Source organism: Pelophylax lessonae (genome assembly GCF_965119305.1).
Source record: "Pelophylax lessonae genome assembly, chromosome: 4".
NCBI lineage: Eukaryota > Metazoa > Chordata > Amphibia > Anura > Ranidae > Pelophylax > Pelophylax lessonae.
The window spans coordinates 152,534,568-152,556,712 of NC_138771.1; the positions used below are offsets into that span (position 1 = coordinate 152,534,568).

General features: G+C 43.9%; 1 protein-coding gene across 4 annotated transcripts in view; it reads left to right on the top strand.

Moving 5' to 3' along the window:
• TNPO3 (transportin 3) overlaps positions 1–22,126 on the top strand; it is a 117,001-nt gene extending 94,875 nt beyond the window's left edge. For all 4 annotated transcript variants that reach the window (XM_082253085.1, XM_082253086.1, XM_082253087.1 and 1 more), the window contains 6 exons: positions 1,495–1,589; positions 6,787–6,943; positions 7,080–7,247; positions 14,461–14,573; positions 15,433–15,527; positions 21,419–22,126. In XM_082253085.1, the coding sequence (XP_082109211.1) occupies positions 1,495–1,589; positions 6,787–6,943; positions 7,080–7,247; positions 14,461–14,573; positions 15,433–15,493 (594 nt within the window). In that variant the 3' untranslated portion in view covers positions 15,494–15,527; positions 21,419–22,126. The remainder of the gene's footprint in view (positions 1–1,494; positions 1,590–6,786; positions 6,944–7,079; positions 7,248–14,460; positions 14,574–15,432; positions 15,528–21,418) is intronic.
• The last annotated feature ends 19 nt before the right edge of the window (positions 22,127–22,145 follow it).

Sequence of the window (22,145 nt, forward strand, 5' to 3'; positions counted from 1 at the left end):
AAGGTGACTGTGAACTGACTCTACTATGCCAGGGTGACCAAACTCTTCCATGCCAAGGTGACCGTAATGTAGTTTAGGTGAACTGACTCTGCTATGCCAGGCTGACCAAACTCTTCCATGCCAAGGTGACCGTAACGAAGTTTAGGTGAACTGACTCTACTATGCCAGGGTGACCAAACTCTTCCATGCCAAGGTGACCGTAATGTAGTTTAGGGTAAATTGACTCTGCTATGCCAAGGTGACCGTAATGTAGATATATATATGGAATCAAAAAACACTATTTTGAAGCCCTAAAACCCAATAAATGCCCCTAAAAAGTGCCTAGGGTTCTGGATCATGCCCCAGGGACTATGAATCAGGCAAAAAAAAGTTCTTAAAAATTGTCGTTTTTGATAGAGCCAATTATTGAAAAAAATAAAAAAAAAATTTCTTTGGATTTAGTTTTAATTTTAGTGTCTGGGGGGGGGGGGTCTAAAAAGTGTACATGTGAAGTTTCAGCTCTGTAGCATGTCCAGAACCATAAAAAAAAGATCATGCAGAAGAGGAGGTCCCTGGGAGGTCCAATGCAGAGGAGGAGGTCCCTGGGAGGTTCCTTTGCAAATGTTGTAAAAAAAAAAAAACACTCTGCTTTTCCATTGGTCACTAAAAACGCCTGTAAAACGCTTGCAAAAACGCCTGAAGAACGCCAACGCCTACATGTGAACGGAGCCTTATACCACAAACAATCAAAAACAATCAATATTTAAATAATCCTATGTAGCGTGATCAAAAAGTGTCCATGTGCTTAATATTCCTTCTAAATCGTGCTCCTCAGTGGTGCTCCTCCACCTTTATATAAGGGGGCCACTCCCCAGATGGATTTGGGCCACCAGGTCCCTCACAGCTTTATTAGATTATAATATCAACTTCAATCTCTTTAAATGATGGCAGGTGTGTGTACTGACTCCTATTTAACATGAGCTTGAATGTGATTGCTTAATTCTGAACACCGCTACATCCCCAGTTAGAGGGTGTGCGCACTTATGCAACCACATTATTTTATTTTTAAAAAGGTTTCAGTTTGTTTTTCAATTGAGTTGTACAGTTTATAGGTCACATTAAAGGTGGAAAAAGTTCTGAAATTATTCATCTGTCATTTTTTTTTACATCACAGAAACCTAACATTTAACATGGGTGTGTAGACTTTTTATATCCACTGTAGGTTCAAGCTGAGGCCAGACATTTCCTTGTCCCATAAGACTTTCTTGTAAGTTACTCCAGTCATTTTTAAGGTGGTTAAAATGTATTGCAATCACTTTTTCATCTTGCACAGCTCTTTCTATTTGTGTAATGAGTGTCTATCTTATTATTTATTGTTGGGGTGGTATGACACACTCCACAAGTTTTTTTTTTTTTGCTCAGTGTCCATTTATCTCTTACAAATACCAATATTTTATATTATGTAAACTATGCTGGCTTAGCTTTCACGTTGACTATTATTCTTTGCTTGCGCAGGCTCTTTGTGTTCCTACATTTCAACTCCTGGAGCAGCAAAATGGACTCCGTAATCACCCAGACACCGTTGATGACCTTTTCAGGCTCTTCACCAGGTAAATAGGTTTTCAACATCTGCACTGTTATCACACTTTTCATATTTGGGTATGGCTGCCCATTTTAGTTGCTTTTTTAACAATGACCTCTGTTTCTTAATCATCCGTCACAGGATACAGGGCATCTTCATATACATGACTTGTGCTTTGCTGCCACCTTCAGGTGAATAAACAGTGGTAAAGAAAGGCTTTACTACCCAAGCATAATCCTTCCCATCACAGCTTAGCCTCAGTGTTTTGCTAGCATCCTTAGGTGGCGGATGAATTTGTGTAGTCTTTCTGCAGATTTTCTTTTCTCTTTCATTTATTGACGGACACAGCTCCGGTCATTCTTGATCATTGGGTTATACTGCCCCCTACAGGAATAGGACAGGCTACACCCATTGGCTGTCCCAGGTGGCATACTATAGTAACTCAGTTTTTTTCTGCCTAGTCAAGAGTATGGACCTAGTTCCTTGCTGGGATCTTTGGTCCTGGCAACATTTTTAGATGGGACATTTGTTCCTCCTGGATTTTTCCGGTGAGATCTACAATCAACTGCCAGAATTGGCGACAGGCTGGATACCCTAGATCCAGTGTCTGGACAGTGAGCGTGCGCAGGCTAAGCTCTGCTCCAGGTCAGCTGTGACATAGCCCCACTGAACGGGGGCTGGCCCTGCGAGTTAAACATCTCACGAGGTTGCATACAACCCGGCCTTGGCCTGAGTCCTAGCATTCCTCCTGGCCAAAAGCCCCTCCCATTTAGATTGAGAGGAGAATCTGTCTGGAGCGGTGCCCACCCGGTTCCTGGTATGGTGAGTAGCTGTCCCCCCCTCTACCCCTGGAGGGCTTTGGGGTGGACACGGGCCCCTCCTTGGGATGGTCGGACCCCCGGGTTCCCCTCCTTCCCGCAGGCTTACGCAGATGCTGGGGATGTATTTTTTTTTTTTTTTTTTTTTTTGGGTGGTCTGGCCACTTTCCTGGGGTGGGGGCAGGGCGCAAACTGGCGACCAGTCTATCGATTGAATGGGGGGAGGGGTTGTACCTGATGGGGGCTCCTCCCAGGGCCCCTCATCCTGCCTGGATCTGTCCTGAGGCCTGGTCCCTCTTTCGGGTCCCCGTATGCCTGGTGGTGCCGCCATTTCGTTGTAGCCTGTGTGTTTTTATGCACGGTGGGATCTTAATTTGGTGCTTTCCACTCTACAGAAGCTTCCCTTTGGAAAAAATTTCGGGAGATTCCCCTGCTTACGCTGTCCCAGGAGGTGGCCTTTTTGGTGGCTATCACCTCTGTGCGCAGGTTTTCGGAACTGGCGGCGTTATTCTGTTGTTCACCTTACCTGGTGATTCACAGGGACAAAGTGGTGTTACGACCCTGTCAGGCGTTCCTTCCTAAGGTTGTCTCGGGGTTTCACTTAAATTAGGATATTGTGTTACCATCTTTGTGTCCTAAGCCAAAACATCCTAAAGAAATCGCCCTACACTCCCTGGATGTGGTTCGGGCAATCAGGGTATACCTGGCAGCGACTGAGTCGATTCGAAAATCTGATTTTTTCCTTACGGATGGTTCTCGTAAGGTGCATGCCTTGGATTTGGTTCGGACAATTAGTGTGTACCTGGCAGCTACGGAGTCTTCTAGGAAGTCAAGACTCTCTCTCTCGATTTGTGCTCATGGATGTACCTCGCAAAGGGTTGTCCACTTCTTCTGCGACCATTTCTAGATGGAGTAGACAGATGGTGGTTCAGGCCTGTTCCATCAGGGGTCAAGTTCCTCCTTTCCCTGTCAAGGCACACTCTTCTAGGACGCTTAGTGCTTCCTGGGCCTTCCGTCATCACGCGTCAGTGACGCAGATTTGCAAGGCGGCCACCTGGTCATCAATCAAAAGTTAAAATTTTTTTTATAAAGTGGATGTGTTGGCATTTGCGGATACTTCCTTTGGCTGTAAGGTTTTGCAGGCTGCTATTAAGAGGACCTGATCCTCTGAGGGTGTATTTTTTTTTTTTTTTCTCAGGTGGGCTCCAGTTGTTTTGGTTGAGCCCCTGTCCCCTGGTTGGCTACTGTTTAGCCTTGGGAGTTTTTTGTTGTTTCCCAACCCTCATGTTTGACACTGCTTTGGGACGTCCCAATGGTCAAGAATGACAGGAGCTGTGTCCATCAATGAACGATAGAGAAAATGGGATTTGTGACCATTTCTCTGATTATTGACAGACACCGCACCCACCCCTCTATGACGTTATGATTCGCCTGACACTGCTTGTATTGGGTTATTTTCCCTACCCCTCATTTTCCTTTTGGCACAGCTTTTGGACGTCCCACTAGTTATGATTTGTGGAGCGATGTGTCCATTGATGATTAAAAGAAAAAAATTTAAATTTTTGTACTTACCGTAAAATCCATTTGTCTAAGTTCGACGGACACAGCGCTCCAGAAATCATAACTAGTGGGTTACATTGCCTCCTCCAGGAGTAGGACTAGGCAGAACAAAAAACACCTGGCTATGTCCATGTGCCGTCCTTAGCTGGTATAGATAACTCCCCTCTTTTCTCTAGGTAATCAGTTTAGTAGCAAGCAGTATTAGAAGTATCAGAACTCCATAAAGGGGTGGGTGCTATGTCCGTCGATTAACTCAGAGAAATGGATTTTACGTTAAGGACAAAAATACAATTTTTGACTTACCATAAAATTTATTTCTCGGATGTTCATTGACTAACACAGCACCCACACCTCTGGAGTTGTAATTCTTTTGACATTGCTTGTAACAAAACGGAGGGACTATAGCAGGAAGAGGGAGTATACCCACTGGGACTGCCCATGGGAGTAGCCAGAAGTTTTTTCTGTCTAGTGTCCTGCTCCAGTAGGGGTCAGCATAACCCAATGATCAAGAATGACAGGAACTGTGGCCGTCAATGAACATCAGAGAAATGGATTTTATGGTAAGTCAAAAATCCCACTTTTTTAGGCATTACCCTGTGAGTTTTTTTTTTTACTGCCTACTTCCGTGCACCCCTGATGGGAAAGGGAAGAACTTCATCCAATAAGTTGCCTACGGCCCTGAGTCCCAGAGATATGGTACCCAATCCCTGCTGGAGACGGTCAGAGATACCTTAAATGCTGCCAGGCAACTGCATTTTTTTGCCATCACTATCTGGGGTACCTGATATCCGATGAATGCTGGTAGGATGCTTTACATTTCCAGAGCTGCGATCCCCTGAAGGTGGAGTTGAGTCTCTGAAAGCACTTCGGGCATGCCTACTGTGATGGGTGAAGATGAGGATTTAAAGTGAATGTAAAGTCTAATTGTTTTTTTTCTGTATAAAAATACCAAACATGGTATACTTACCGTGAAGTTGTTTTGCACAGGGCAGCCCAGATCCTCCCCTTCTTGGGTCCCTCTTTGGCTCTCCTGGCCCCTCCCTCCTGTTGAGTGCTTCCCCAGCAAGCAGCTTGTTATTGGGGCATCTGTGCCGAGCTGCATATCCCTAAAGGGCCATACACACTATAAGATTTTCTGAAGACTTTTTCCTTTAGACTTACCAAAACCATATAATATGAGGTCAAACCTAAACACTTTCAATTTGTATGCAATCTGGCAGTCCCTTGCACTACATAGAAAAGGTAAATCTGAAGGAAATCTAACCACAAGTTGGATAGTGTGTATCCAGCTTTAGTCTATTCAGACACAGCCGCAGCCCGGCCCCCTCTCTCTCCTGATTGGCTCTCTGAATTTGATTGACAGAAGCAGGAGGCAGTCTCGCCGGGCTCCTATCTCAGCCAATGAGGAGGCAAAGTCTCAGGCAGTTAAGACACTCCTGCAACATCGCTAGATAGAGATGGACTCAGGTAAGTATTAGGGGGGCTGAGGGGGGCTGCTGCACATAGAAGGCTTTTTATGTTAATGCATTCGATGCAAACTTTCTGCCTTTACAACCACTTTAATATAAACCAAAACAACCCTGCACTTATCTCAACAAGAATGAAAACTAAATGTAAAATAAATAAACAAATTGATTAAAGTGAATAAATGAAAAGGAGCTGCAACCTACTAAGCCTGAATACAAGACTCCTACAGATATTTTTAAGATAAACAGGTGCACTTCTCTTAGTGACAGATTAATACTCAGCAATTCAAATGAACATAAATGAATAATTAAATGACAATACATATAAATATATTACTATATGTGACAATACATTGGTTGAGTATTGGCATAAAAGAATACCTGTACAGCGAAAAATACACTGACTGCCATAGCTGACCTTTTGAAAATGCATCTGCCTGACTGCCTCCAGATTCCTGTCACTGACTCGAAACAAGACCCCAGCCAAAGAAGTCAACTTCCATCTGCGTATTTTGTTATAGATTACTGACTCAGACATGATACCACTGAATCATTAAGGCCCTTTTCACACTGACGGACCGATCGGGTCCACCTGTCAGGTTTTCAGGTGGACCTGATCAGACTATCCATTGTCCTCTATAGATCTGTTGACACCCGCCGATATCCCATCTGATCCGATCCCGTCCACTAAAAACAGATGGATGGGGATCTTTTCCCTATTTGTCTATCAGGTCAGGTGACAGTTGGGTGGAAATGGACAGGTGGCCCGTTTCTGACAGCCCATTGAGGACAGCAGGCTGTGTCCATGTCTGCTCTGCATCACTTGAGCAGGCACGGACCTGTCATGCACGAGCTCAGCGGACAGATCCCCTGCTGAGCGAGCGGACCGGTCTCCTCCAGTGCAAAAGATGCCCAAGACACTAAGGCCACTAGCATTTTCAGAAGGAGAGGCCTGCAGTGGCAGCCTTGGTATTCCCCTCTGCATACTATTCATAGTCATGTTGAAAGAAGACACCTTAAAGCACAAAAATATAAAAAAGGTCCAGTGCTGCCTTAAAGTGATTCACCTCCATCCGTACATATACATAACAAGTGAAAGAGGTTGCCCTTTGGGATTTTGAGTGAGGTGATCTTTCGCTTGTCATGTTAAAACACAAAGCCTGCATATTTCAAACCCTAAAACCTGATGCAGAGGAAAGCAAAATAAATTATAGTGCATGATCCAACAGGGAATAAATTCCTTCATGATCCCCTGACAATTTGATACTTCTGAAGCAACATCCTGCAGTCTGTAATTTATTAGTAATCATAATAATAACCTGGTAAAATTTTTGCTTATTAAGTATGTGCACAGTGGCTGATTTTCCATTTTCTTTCTCAGGTTTGTGCAGCGTTGTCCCATTGTCCTTCTGAGAAGTCAGGTGCTAGTCCATGTCTTGCAGTGGGCAATTGCTTCCACTACATTAGACCACAGAGATGCCAACTGTAGTGTCATGAAGTTTCTGCGTGATCTAATACACACTGGGATATCCAATGATGTAAGACGACTTCAAGTGTCCAAACTATTACTGCATGTTTTTTTGTGTTAATACTGTATGTTTGAAAGAATTGCTTAAGACACAAATTAGTGTTATGAACTATATACTTATATGATCATTTTTTTTATTAACACAGCATGAGGAGAACTTTGAAGTACGGAAGGATCTGATTCAGCAAGTATTGAATCAGTTTGGACAACAGCTGGTCAGCCAGGTTCTCCATGCTTGTTGTTTCTGTCTCCCACCCTATACATTGCCTGATGTGGCTGAAGTTGTATGGGAAATGATGATATTTGACAGGCCGGTAAGAAAATCGTAGATTCAGTGTATAATAATTTTAAATTTTGTCATAGTAGTTTGCAGTCTAATGTATATGTCATCAACCTTTGGCAGCTGTGCTACATTAAAATACGTTTAGTTACATTAGGTTTAAAAATCGGGAATCCCCTGCTAACCATGCTTGTAGAGGCTCTGTCACTGGGGGAAGGGAATGATGTTATCAGTGTTTCTTCTTGCATGTACACTATACAGTGCATGCTAAGCTCATTCCCAGTATGTTGAGAATAGAGCAGGGTGCATAGACAATTAAACTTCTGTGCATATAGCAACAGAACAACATCATTAGCTGTTCAGTGCGCAAAAGTGTTGCAAGAGATGAAAGAAGCAGTGGAGGGTTTTGGGTGAAGCGTTGACTGCAGCTTTGACCAGTCATTGCTGGAGGAGAGCACATGGAGGTGAGTCATAATTTCTCTATCGTTCATCGACAGACGCAGCTCCATATCTTTTTAGACCATTGGGTTATGCTTAGGCAGGAAAAAGCTTTACCATGCCTACGGGGGCTGTCCCTGCAGGCATAACCCCAGACATTCTGCTACAGCAGCCAGTTTATTTCTGCTTGGTTTAGGATTAGGACCTTGTCTAGGACTTCGGTCTTAGCTATAATAGGGAAATTTGTTCTTTTGTTATTTTTTATTTTCACTAGTTAGAGTTCCTGGAGAACTACAAGCAACAACCGGCTGTGGTTTCGGACTGATTATTCTAGATCCTTATGGTCTCCCAGCCTTGCCAGCGAGCGTGAGCAGGTTATAGTCCAGAACTAGGCCTCACCACGACAGAGCCCCGATGGATGGGGATGAGCCTGCGAGTGGACAAGTCTCGCTGGGACGCGATTGACCTGGAATGCACTGAGTCACCGCGTACCCCCTGCTTGGCAGCACCCACATCCCGGGCGGGAGGTGGTCTGTGCAGAGTGGTGCCCACCTGGTACCATGGTATGGTGAGTAATACTGTCCCCCCAATCCTCTGGCGGTCTCGGGGTGGACGTGAGCCCCCTCCCTGGAATAGCCAGACCCTCTGGGATCCCTCGGTTCTCCTGGCCTCTGGGATGCTAGGCCTAACTCCTCCAAGTGTTCTCCCCTACCCATAGCAGGTCCTACCTCTGGGGGGGGGGATTGCGGCCGCGGCGGCTTTTTTCTTTGGGGGTGGCCTTGCCCTCCCTAGGGACCCTCTGATGAGTCTTGTCTGAAACTCCCTCGGGGGGTCTGGGAGACCGAATGGTTTGCCGTGGGGGCTGCCATTTTGCTGTAGATTCTTTCTATTCTTCCATTGAAATGCATGGGCACCCATTTTTTGTTCCCCATAGGAATGCATGGGGTGGCCATTTTCTTGTACTCCACAATGCTGGACAGGCGAACGGCATGTAACATGAAAATCTGACAGGCTGTGCTTATCATTTCCTGTAAAGGAACGTTTTCTTTCACTTTCACAAGAACGTGCTGGCAGTCTCCTGAGCGATCTGGTAACTTTTTTTGGGGCCCCCTGTAGGTTTTTCTCACCCACTCGATCGGCTTGTATTGGAGTGGGACTCGCGATTTTAGCGACTTTTAAAGTGACACTGCATTTTTTTCATATACGTGTAATATGGAGTCCCAGGGTACTATTTCACCTAAAGAACCCCTAGGAGGGGCTGCAGAACCTTCTGGGTCGCAGCCGCTGTCTGTGCTTACGGCAGTCTTGGAAAGCCTTGTGTCTAAGGTAGGTTTTGTATGTAAAAGCGTTGCTAGCCGCAAACGCCCTCTGCCTTCGCCTCCCTCGGTAGTTTCCTCAGATTCTGAGGCAGACTTGGCCGACGCAGGCACACAACATCCTGAGGGGGTTGGTGTCTTTGCATTCTGATGGTGAAGTGGACTTGTCCGCGTCCGCCGCCGCGCGGGAACGCGCGTTGGTGGAAGCACTTATAGTTTTAGTGCGGGAAACCTTAAAATTGGTGGATAAATCTACAGCGTCGGTTTCGCAGTTGTCTTTTGGCTCCCTCAAATCCAGAAAATCGGGCAAGGTGTTACCTTGTCCGAAACTATTTGATGATATTGTCGGTGGACAATGGCGGCGCATCAAGGACATGCTAGTGGTGCCTAAGCGATTTAAACGCCATTAACCTTTTGCAGATGCAGTGTCCACTAGGTGGACCGTGCCACCTAAGGTGGATCACCCGGATCCAGGCTGAATAAGTCTACTGTGGTTCCGGTGGAAGAATCCCCGGCCATTGCGGACACTGTGGATAGGCGAGTGGAGTCTCTATCCCGCCATCTGCACGTGCTTGTGGGTTCCATTTTGAAACCAAAATTTGTGAATGTCATGGTGTCACAGATGGTTTCTGAATGGGTGAAGTTACTACAGGGAGTGCAGAATTATTAGGCAAATGAGTATTTTGACCACATCATCCTCTTTATGCATGTTGTCTTACTCCAAGCTGTATAGGCTCGAAAGCCTACTACCAATTAAGCATATTAGGTGATGTGCATCTCTGTAATGCGAAGGGGTGTGGTCTAATGACATCAACACCCTATATCAGGTGTGCATAATTATTAGGCAACTTCCTTTCCTTGGGCAAAATGGATCAAAAGAAGGACTTGACAGGCTCAGAAAAGTCAAAAATAGTGAGATATCTTGCAGAGGGATGCAGCACTCTTAAAATTGCAAAGCTTCTGAAGCGTGATCATCGAACAATCAAGCATTTCATTCAAAATAGTCAACAGGGTCGCAAGAAGCGTGTGGAAAAACCAAGGCGCAAAATAACAGCCCATGAACTGAGAAAAGTCAAGCGTGCAGCTGCCAAGATGCCACTTGCCACCAGTTTGGCCATATTTCAGAGCTGCAACATCACTGGAGTGCCCAAAAGCACAAGGTGTGCAATACTCAGAGACATGGCCAAGGTAAGAAAGGCTGAAAGACGACCACCACTGAACAAGACACACAAGCTGAAACGTCAAGACTGGGCCAAGAAATATCTCAAGACTGATTTTTCAAAGGTTTTATGGACTGATGAAATGAGAGTGAGTCTTGATGGGCCAGATGGATGGGTCCGTGGCTGGATTGGTAAAGGGCAGAGAGCTCCAGTCCGACTCAGACGCCAGCAAGGTGGAGGTGGAGTACTGGTTTGGGCTGGTATCATCAAAGATGAGCTTGTGGGGCCTTTTCGGGTTGAGGACGGAGTCGAGCTCAACTCCCAGTCCTACTGCCAGTTTCTGGAAGACACCTTCTTCAAGCAGTGGTACAGGAAGAAGTCTGCATCCTTCAAGAAAAACATGATTTTCATGCAGGACAATGCTCCATCACACGCGTCCAAGTACTCCACAGCGTGGCTGGCAAGAAAGGGTATAAAAGAAGAAAAGCTAATGACATGGCCTCCTTGTTCACCTGATCTGAACCCCATTGAGAACCTATGGTCCATCATCAAATGTGAGATTTACAAGGAGGGAAAACAGTACACCTCTCTGAACAGTGTCTGGGAGGCTGTGGTTGCTGCTGCACGCAATGTTGATGGTGAACAGATCAAAACACTGACCGAGTACTCTTCTTCCTCAGTCCTCTAAGGGCAAGGCACCACGTCATAAACGGGGGCCTTCCTTCACTGCTCATAAGCGTTTTTTTCGTACCTCTGGGTCACAAGAAAAATGGAAGCTGTTCAGGTCTTTTGGGAATTCCAAGAAGCCAAGGTCAGGTAAGTCAAAGACTGGCCAGTCCGGATCTGCGGACAAATTGTTGTCTGCATGAAGGTGCACCCTCACCCCCTTCTGGGGGTGGGGGGAGGTCTTCGCTTCTTTCCGGAACCTTAGACTTTCTTGTTTCAGGACAAATGGGTTCAGGAGCTGATCCGATCAGGGTACAAAATCGAATTCCGGTCTCGTCCGTCAGACAGATTCTTTCCATCCAACCTGTGCCCCTCTTCAGACCAGTTCAGGGATTTACGGGAGGCGGTACAAGATCTGCTGTCGCAAGGGTTTTATTCAAACCGGTTTACTGTGCCCAGAAAAGAGAACAAAGAGCGTCCAATTCTGGATCTCAAGGCTCTGAACTGCTTTGTGTGGGTACAGAGGTTTTGCATGGAATCCATTTGAACGGTAGTGGCATCACTACACCAGGGAGACTTTTGGCCTCCATAGATACTAAGGACGCATATCTACACATCCCTATCTACGCTGAACCCCAGCTGTTTCTACGCTTTGCCATAGCAGAAGAACATTATCAATTTGTGGCGTTACCCTTTGGGCTCGCCTCCGCTCCCAGGGTGTTTACCAGAGTACTGGCCCCGGTGTTGGCTAAAAAAGGGGAAGGGGAACAAGGACCAATCCTCCCCAGGGAGGTCCAAGGGGGACAAGTAAGGGGAGAGGGGGAAATATAAATTTGTATTTTTCCGGTACCATAAAAATATTTTTATCACATAAAAAAAATACTTTTTTACAAAATTTTTATTCAAATTGTTTGCATTGTTGCGCCAACGGGGGATTGTGGTACTGGGGTATCTGGACGATCTCCTAATGAGAGCAGACTCTCATTCAGCCCTGATGGGCGACCTGACAATCACTGTCGGCTCCCTGCAGGAATTTGGGTGGACCATCAATTTCAAGAAATCCGCTCTTCAAGGCGGTTCCGTTTGCTCAGTTCCATACCAGACCTTTGCAAAGAGAGATTCTGGTCAAATGGAACAAGGTTCCAAAGTCTTTAGACACTTTGATTTGTTTGAGCCACAACACAAGATCTGCTCTGTTATTGTGACTTCACTCTCCAGCACTATGCCAGGGCAAGTTCTTCCTCCTGTTGTTTTTTGGACAGTGGTAACCACAGGCCCCAGCCTGTCGGGCAGGGGCGGGGTACTGGGGAAGTTCTGTTCCCAGGGAACCTGGACAGTAAAGTCCCAAACTATCGATAAATGTTTTGGAGCCACTAGACGACTCGTCTGCAAGATTGTCCGGTTCGTATTCAATCGTACAATGCCACGGCTGTGGCTTACATCAATCACCAGGGAGGCACCAAGAGTGTCTAAGAGTTTCTAAGCTGCCAGGGAGGTAACCGAAATTTTGACCTGGGCAGAACAGCTCTCTGCTGTGGGGGGGGGGGGGGAGAGATAACTGGCAAGCGTATTACCTGAGTCGTCAGGTGTTGGATCACAGGGAGTGGTCCCTACACCCGGAGGTGTTTCATCTCCTGTGTGTCAGGTGGGGGACCCCTGAGGTCGATCTGTTTGCTTCTCGACTCAAAAAGAAGGTGCAGAGTTTCGTAGATCTCGAGATCCTCTGGCCGACGCCACAGGAAACTTCTGCCGAGGCTTCTACGCAGAAGAGAGGTAGAAGGGATTACGGTCATTCTGGTGGCTCCAGACTGGCCTCACCGGTCTTGGTACACAGACCTAGTAAGGTTGGTCGCCAGTGCTCCTTGGAGACTTCCTCTCAGGGAAGATTTGCTGTCTCAAGGTCCAATCTTCCATCCTGCTTTAGTCGCTGACTTTAACGGCATGGCTGTTTGAAAGGCAGGTGTTGAGCGATAGAGGTCTTTCTGACACTGTAATTCCTACACTCCTGAAGGCTAGGAAGTTGACTTCCAGGAATATATATAATCGTACGTGGAAATCGTTCATTTCTTGGTGCGAATCGCTGAAGGTGCACCCTCGCTTGTTTTCGGTTGCTAGGGTTTTGGCCTTTCTGCAGGAAGGGGTTGAGCAGCGGTTGGCTTTGGGCACTATCAAAGGCCAAGTGTCAGCCTTGGCAATTTATATTTTCAAGCCCGTTAGCTACACATGCCTTGATTCGTTCCTTCATTTAGGGAGTGCGCCATATGGCTCCTCCGAGGCGGTCCCCGCTACCTCCGTGGGATCTAAATCTAGTATTATCTGTTCTTCAACAGCCTCCTTTTTGAGAACATTTGGGAGATTCCTCTGCCTTCATTGTCTCAGAAGGTTGCCTTTTTGGTGGCTATCACTTCTGCCTGCAGGGTGTCTGAATTGGCGGCGTCCTGCCGTAAACCCTTTCTGTTGGTCCACAGAGATAAAGTGGTACTCCGACCAAATCAATCTTTTCTCCCTAAAGTGGTTTCTGATTTTCATTTGAATGAAGACATTATGCTGCCTTCACTCTGTCCCAAGCCCAAGCATCCTAAGAAAATTGCCTTGCATTCTTTGGATGTGGCTTGAGCGATCAGGGTTTACCTGGCGGTTACTGAGTCTTTCAGAAAGTCAGATGCTCTTTTTGTCCTTACTGAGGGACCTCGTAAGGAATTGGCTGCATCTGCTGTGACCATTTCCAGGTGGATCAGGCAGACAGTTGTTCAGGCTTATTCGCTGAAAGGTCAGGTTCCTCCTTTCCCAGTGAAGGTGCATTCTACTAGAGTGCTGAGTGCCTCTTGGGCTTTTCACTATCAGGCGTCAGTGATGCAAAGTGGCAACTTGGTCGTCTGTGCAGATGTTCACGAAATTTTACAAAGTTGATGTGTTGGCATCTTTAGATGCCTCCTTTTAGCCTCAAGGTTTTGCAGGCTGCTGTTTAAAGATAATCTTTTTTGTTCTCTTTTGAGGGTGTGTTTTTTTTTTTTTTTTGCTAGGTGAGCTCCAGTTGTTCCTGGTTGAGCTCCATATTACCTGGTTGGTTACGTTTAGCCCTTGGAAAGTTATGTTCTTTTTTGCGTCATCTTCCCACCCCTCATGAAAATTCTGCTTTGGGACATCCCAATGGTCTAAGAACATATGGAGCTGTCTGTCGAACGATGGAGGAAACTGGATTTTTGTACTTACCGTAAAATCATTTTCTCTGTAGATCGACAGACTCAGCACCCGCCCCTCTACTTCTTAGTGAGTGGGTTTTTTTTGTCTTCTAAACACTGCTTGCAACGAAACTGGCTGCTGTAGCAGTGTGTGTAGGGTCATGCCTGAAGGGACAGCCCCCATAGGCGTGGTAAAGCTTCTTCCTGCCTAGTGTCCTATTCCTGATTGAAGGCGCATAACCCAATGGTCTAAGAAGTTATGGAGCGGTGTCTGTCGAACTTCAGAGAAAAATAATTTATGGTAAGTACAAAAATCCAGTTTTGTGTGTGCGTACAGTTCATCCCCCCCACACCATATATTTCCAGTTTAAAGACCACTAATGTTATAGTAACATCTTTAAGTAGTTTTTCTATTGCAGATTTTTGCATTCTGATTTTTTTCTTGCATAAATGTAAATTTGTAATTTCTCCTTATCCCTTTTCAGATGTTTTGTAGATGGCTGGAAACGGCATTGAAGGGTTTACCAAAGGAGACATCGGGAGGAGCAATTACAGTAACACATAAGCAGTTAACAGATTTCCACAAACAAGTAACAAGGTACAGCCAGCTCATTATATTGTGCTGTTGTCTTTCTGACATTAGTAAAAAGGCAGCTGGTCTCTGTATATTTTCACCATACATGGCTCAATTTTCTCCTATTCAGCCAGTGGGCTAAATGAGGGAAAATCAGTCAGTTCCCCGTTCCTGCTAACAGTGTGGATGAAGGAATCTGCAGTACTGGGTATTGTATCCATGGCTTCCTAAATACACTGATGCTGACAAACAGTGACTGCATCTGATAAGTTGCGGTCACTGTTTAGCCTATAATTTTCCACCCAGCTTGGTCGATTTTTAGTTAACTTTTGTCAAACTGGGTGGTGCTTGTGGGGCACCCAGGTCTTGAACATTTAGGCTCGGTTCACAGTGGTGCGATTATGACATCGCACCTGACTCGCAGGCAGTTCACACTGCCATATGCTAACACTCGGAGTGTTAATACAAAGTTAATGACACCCCAGTTCACATATCGCAGTGCGAACTGTCAATTCAGACAGGAATCAAATCGCATAGGTGGGAACACCTATGCAATCCGTGTCTTGTGCGGACCAAAAAACGAGTCCTCCATGAGTTTTGGTCTGAATGCAATGGGAATTCAGCCATACAGTTTGTACGGCTGAATTCGTATTGCACAGCAGTGCGGTGCAAATCACATGCAATGTCTTCCATAGAACCAATGTGAACCGAGCCTGAATTATTCAGCAGGAATTGACTGAACATTAAAATATTTATGGAAGCCATAATATATAGAGTACAATCATGTTAGTTTAGCTGATTTTATTTAAAATTGTTGATATATAAACATGTATAAAAAAGCCAGTAAAACAATGGTAATATCATCCACATGTGTGTTTTACAGTGCTGAGGAATGTAAGCAAGTGTGTTGGGCTCTCAGAGATTTCACCAGGTTATTCCGATAGCTGCGCTCCTAAACCACCTTGCCTGTCCTCTGAGGTGAGTAGTGTTCTGTATTATATTTCTGCTTGAGAGGTGTGGTTGGGTGTCGCAAAAGGGAATGATATCCATTAAAGGAAAAATAGAGCTTAATCACTTGACCTCCGAAAGATTTGCTCCCCTTCATGACCAGGCCACTTTTTGCAATACAGCACTGCGTTACTTTAACTGACAATTGCGCTGTACCCAAATAAAACTTGTAATTTCTCTCTTGTTCATTGACGGACACAGCTCCTGATATTCTTAACCATTGGGTTATACTACCCCCCTACACGAGTAGGACACTAGGCAGAAAAAAAACATATGGCTACGCCTATGGGCAGTCCCAGGGGATATAGTCCCTCTCCCTGCTATAGTTACTTTTTTTTCTGCCTAGTCAGGAGTAAGGACCTAGATCCTTGCTGGGATATCTGGTCTTTGCAAATTTTTTCTTTTTAGAATTTTTTTCTCCTTAAATTTTTCCTGATAGATCTACAATCAGTTGCCAGACTGGGCGACGGGCTGGATAATCTTGATCCAGTGGTCACCCCAGTCTGGCCAGCGCGCGCATACCCCACTGGACGGGAGTTGGCCGGCGAGTTAAAGCGGACTTCCGGCCTCAAATACCTTTTTTAACTAAAAATACCCCTATAATAATACAAATCCATCGCTCTTTACAGAACCGCTATTCTCATACTTACAAGGTGTACACTATTGGCTTTAACAGCTTGGCTGTTGAAAGCAATGTGTTGAGGGATAGAGGTCTATCAGACTCGGTGATTCCTACCCTTTTAAAGGCCAGGAAGTCGACTTCTAGGAAGATCTATCATCGTAAGTGGAAATCATACATTTCATGGTGTCAGTCGCTGCAGCTGCACCCTCGCTTGTTTTCTATAGCTAGGGTTTTGGCCTTTTTACAAAAAGGGTTTGAGCAGCACTTGGTTTGGGCACTATCAAGGGTCAGGTGTCTGCCTTGGCCATTTACTTCCAACGTCCGTTTGCTACTAATAGCTTGATTCGCACATTTGTTGTACGTCGTCCTCCGAGGAGATCCCTGTTACCTCCGTGGGATCTCAATCTAGTTTTGTCTGTTCTTCAAAAGCCTCTTTTTGATAATATTAGGGAGATTTCTCTGCTTTGCTTGTCGCAGAAGATCGCCTTCTTAGTGGCTATTACTTCTGCTCGTAGAGTATCTGAGTTGACGCTGTCCTGTCCGCCTTATTTGGTGGTCCACAGGGATAAAGTGGTCCTCCGACCTAATCCGTCTTTTCTCCCTAAGGTGGTGTCGCAGTTTCACCTTAATGGAGACATCGTGTTGCCTTATGTCTTAAGCCTATGTATCCCAAGGAAATTGCCTTGCACGCCTTGGATATGGTCCGGGTGATGAGAGTTTATCTGACGGTTACTGAGTCCTTTAGAAAATTGGACTCTTTGTCCTTACGGACTGTCCTCTGAAAGGTTTGGCTGCGTCTGCTGCGACCATTTCGAGATGGATCAAGCAGATGATTGTTCAGGCTTATTCCATCAAGGTGAGGAAAGGGGAGGTAATATGGCGCTGTCAGGCTAATAAATAGGAAAAAATAAATAAATATGTCTTAAAGTGCACTGGTGATAGGTGAATAAGAACCAGAATATATAAAGCTTCATAAAGTGAATCCTTAAAGAGTGTAAATAAGTTTGAATAAATTGGTTATAAAATGTGTATCTATATAATGATAAATAAATAAAAAAAGTTTAAGATATAGGTGATACAAAATCAATGTGTAATCTTAAAAATATATATATAACTATATAAAAAATTTTTTAAAGTGATGTTGTAAAAATCTTCCACATATACTTAAAGTGCTAATTAATCAATCAGATATATATTGTGCTAATGGGCCAAACGGTAAATAACTTTGTATAAATCTGTGCACATAAAAAATCATAAATAGTGTCCAACAAATAAGATAGCATAAATAAATAAATAAATATAAAACGAATATATAGGAAAATTGTCCATATAAATAGCCAAATATAGCAAATATAATCGAGTCCCAAAAAAAGGGGTGATGAAGTAGGGATTTGACAGGATAAATGGATTACAGGACTTCCAGAATGATGGGGGTGCTCAATACAGGAATCAGTGCTCCCCTCCTATTATTCCCGCACTCACCAGATGGTGGTACCCCCACAGGGGTAATAAGCGTTTGGGGTGACTCTTGGAGGTCCCTCCGAAGGTTGGCTAGTAATCCACTTAAACCCGACTTCGTATCCTATTCCAGGGAAATTTGATGGAAAATCCCTCCTCTTAGAGTACTCCAAAAAGGTTTGAGAGATCTTGGTTGCAAAAACTTTATGGGTTGCTGGTTCAAACGAGCACCGCCTCTTCGGTTGAGAACCACCTTCACTCAGTTCACCAATCAGGGAATGCAGAGAATCTCTGTCCCTCCTTATCCTTCCTCATTCCTCATGTCTGCATTAGCTACCTAATGCAGACATGAGGAATGAGGAAGGATAAGGAGGGACAGAGATTCTCTGCATTCCCTGATTGGTGAACTGAGTGAAGGTGGTTCTCAACCGAAGAGGCGGTGCTCGTTTGAACCAGCAACCCATAAAGTTTTTGCAACCAAGATCTCTCAAACCTTTTTGGAGTACTCTAAGAGGAGGGATTTTCCATCAAATTTCCCTGGAATAGGATACGAAGTCGGGTTTAAGTGGATTACTAGCCAACCTTCGGAGGGACCTCCAAGAGTCACCCCAAACGCTTATTACCCCTGTGGGGGTACCACCATCTGGTGAGTGCGGGAATAATAGGAGGGGAGCACTGATTCCTGTATTGAGCACCCCCATCATTCTGGAAGTCCTGTAATCCATTTATCCTGTCAAATCCCTACTTCATCACCCCTTTTTTTGGGACTCGATTATATTTGCTATATTTGGCTATTTATATGGACAATTTTCCTATATATTCGTTTTATATTTATTTATTTATTTATGCTATCTTATTTGTTGGACACTATTTATGATTTTTTATGTGCACAGATTTATACAAAGTTATTTACCGTTTGGCCCATTAGCACAATATATATCTGATTGATTAATTAGCACTTTAAGTATATGTGGAAGATTTTTACAACATCACTTTAAAAAATTTTTTATATAGTTATATATATATTTTTAAGATTACACATTGATTTTGTATCACCTATATCTTAAACTTTTTTTATTTATTTATCATTATATAGATACACATTTTATAACCAATTTATTCAAACTTATTTACACTCTTTAAGGATTCACTTTATGAAGCTTTATATATTCTGGTTCTTATTCACCTATCACCAGTGCACTTTAAGACATATTTATTTATTTTTTCCTATTTATTAGCCTGACAGCGCCATATTACCTCCCCTTTCCTCACATTTACCAAATATAGTTATCTATATTTTTGAGGTAGGCTGCAGTCAGTTATTTATTTAATTTTCTCCAAAAGCGCGGAAACTTTCCCCCTACATTATTCCATCAAGGGTCAGGTTCCTCCTTTCCTTGTGAAGGCGCATTCTACTAGAGCGCTGAGTGCCTCTTGGGCTTTTCGCCATCAGGCCTCTGTTCTACAAGTTTGTAACTTGGTCGTCTGTGCATACTTTCACTGAATTCTACAAGGTAGATTTGTTGGCATCTTCGGATGCCTCTTTTGGCCGCAAGGTTTTGCAGGCTGCTGTTTCGTAAGATTACGTTCTGTTCTCTTAGGGGTCTTTTACCTGGGTGAGCTCCTGTTGTTTGGTTGAGCTTCATGTTACCCAGTTGGCTATGTTTAGCCTTTGGAATTTGCGTTCCTTTCTGGTTGCGTTCTTCCCACCCCTCATGCCTACACTGCTTTGGGACATCCCATTCAGCTGATGAAGATGTGGCTGCGTCTGTTGATGGACGATAGACAAAATAAGGTTTTTGTAGGATCTTACAGTAAAATCTTTTTCTCTGAAGTCCATCGACCCGGTTAAGGCTCCTGTGTCCTGGTTAAGGGCTCTTATGTTTAGCCTTGGGTTATTTTCCCCACCCCTCATTTTCCTTTTGGCACAGCTTTTGGTCGTCCCACTAGTTATGATTTATGGAGCGATGTGTACTTACCGTAAAATCCATTTCTCTGAGTTCATTGACGGACACAGCGCTCCAGAAATCATAACTAGTGGGTTACATTGCCTCCTCCAGGAGTAGGACTAGGCAGAGCAAAAAACACCTGGCTATGCCCATGGGCCGTCCTTAGCTGGCATATATAACTCCCCTCTCTGCTCTAGGTAATCCGTTTAGTAGCAAGCAGTATTAGAAGTATCAGAACTCAATAAAGGGGTAGGTGCTATGTCCGTAGATGAACTCAGAGAAATAGATTTTACGGTAATGTTAAAAATCCCATTTTTGATTTACCGTAAAATGCATTTCTCGGATGTTCATTGACTGACACAGCACCCACCCTTCTGTGGAGTTGTAATTCTTTTGACACTGCTTGTAACAAAACTGAGTACTTGTAGCAGGGAGAGGGAGTATACCTCCTGGGACTGCCCATAGGCTCAGCCAGACTTTTTTTCTGCCTAGTGTCCTACTCCTGTAGGGGCAGTATAACCCAATGGTTAAGAATATCAGGAGCTCTTTCTGTCAATAAACATCAAAGAAATGGATTTTACGGTAAGTCAAAAATCCAATTTTTTACTTTTTGCTATAAAACATATCCAATCAAAAGGTCAATTGTGTTCTGCTACATGTTTTTGGGGAAAAAAAAAAATTCCAATAAGCGTATATTGATTGGTTTACATGAACAATAGTGGGCGTCTACAAACTATGAGATGCATAGTGGAATTTTTATTTTTATTTTTTTTTAAATAATAGTTATGGTGACTATGAACGACTTATAGCGGAACTTCAACATTGCGACGGACAATTGGACACTGACACTTTACGGGAACCAGTGACACTAATACAGAGATCAGTACTAAAAAAATGCACTGTACTGATGACATTTGCTGGGAAGGGGTTAAATGTCTGCCTAGCCTTTGTTTGTATTTACTATTGTGTGCTGCTTTTGCAAGGGTAAGAGATGGATTCTAGTCCCTGCTTTGCAGGAGCACAGAATTCATCACTTCCCCACCATCGGAATGGCAATCTGCCTTGTTTACATGGGCAGATCCCTGTTCTGTGTTTACCAACGATCAACAAGTGTCAGAGGACATCACCAGGAACATGGAGAACAGAGATTTAAAAAAAACATTTGGTGGCTCTTTACAGATAAATAAGACCTTTTTAGAGAGGCTTTGTGTGAGTGAATAAAGTGAATTGTATTATAAAGTATTGCAACCCAGGACCCATTCACACCATTTGCATTAAACTTAAGACAAGATCGTTTTGGCTTTTTTTACTAATGGTCTAAGTTCACGCCACTTCATCACAGTTGTGCGCCAGAAAAAAAGTATGGCATGCAGTACCTTTTTTTTTTTTTTTTTTTCTCCCCAGTTATCTGCAAAAAAATCACTGCATCGCAGTGTTGATTTGGTGAATGCAACTTAATGAATTTTCCCTCGTGACAAAAAAAAGTGTGATGTGCCAGAAATTGCACATCAGCACGCCTTCCTCCCAGCACACAGCAGCAGCTATAGGATCAGTGTGGCTACTGTTGTGAACAATCCACAAAGGGTTTTAAATTTTGAACACTTAAATAAGGGTAGAACGTACCCCCTTTCTATGGAACATTAGGCAAGAACCAATTCTAGAGAACGCTAGTGGAAATGGCACTGTTTTTTAGGTTTTGGATTTACCCCCCCATGCGCTAACAGTTTTGATAAACTGTATTTATTATTCAATTATGTCATAGTGGTAGGTCAGTGGAGGATTTATTACTTATAAACAGGTTTTTTTATACACACATCTTTTTTATTCTACAGTGAAGACAGGTTATCAGCCCACTCAGACAGCACCTCCAGAACCGAGAACCATTGTGGATTGGCTTCTTAAACCCCCCAAGTGTGTGATGCCAAAAGGGGGACGCAGAGTGAAAGAAACGGCTGGCAGGCGAAAGTTTGAGGACGGCGTCCCTGTGTGTAGCGTGCTGAAGATGATGTAACAAAACTGGGAAGAAAGAGCGTGAAAACTCAACCCCTTCACTTCTGAGCGGGGGCAAATGTTCTATAAAGAGCTGTGTTAAAAGGTTTGTCTAAAGGTCTAACCCACAGCAATAAGGCACTCAGTGAACAGGTGGTGCCAGATGTGTCCCAACATCCCAATCCCCCTACAGTGCCACATTGTCTAAGTCTAGACCTCGGGGGTGAAGGGGTTCTAACGGCAATGCCCAAGCATCAAATATGCATTTTGTTATGGGAAGGATCGGGAATTTGGGAGGTGGTGTCGACGGGTTTAGAGCTTTCCTTGATGGACTCATTTTAAAATAAAAAAAAAAATTGAAAAATACGAAAAAAAAACTGCAATTATAAAAAAAAAAAAAATGAAAAAAAAGAAACGAAAAGCCGTCAGATAAAATCACTGGTTGGCGGAGTTTAAATTTGCGTGGATGCAAACTGAGAAAATATGCAGCTAAACTTTCTGTGAAATGAAAAAAAGTAAAATGTGCAAAATAAAACTAAGTAAAAACATGATTTTTTATTGTTTAGTTTC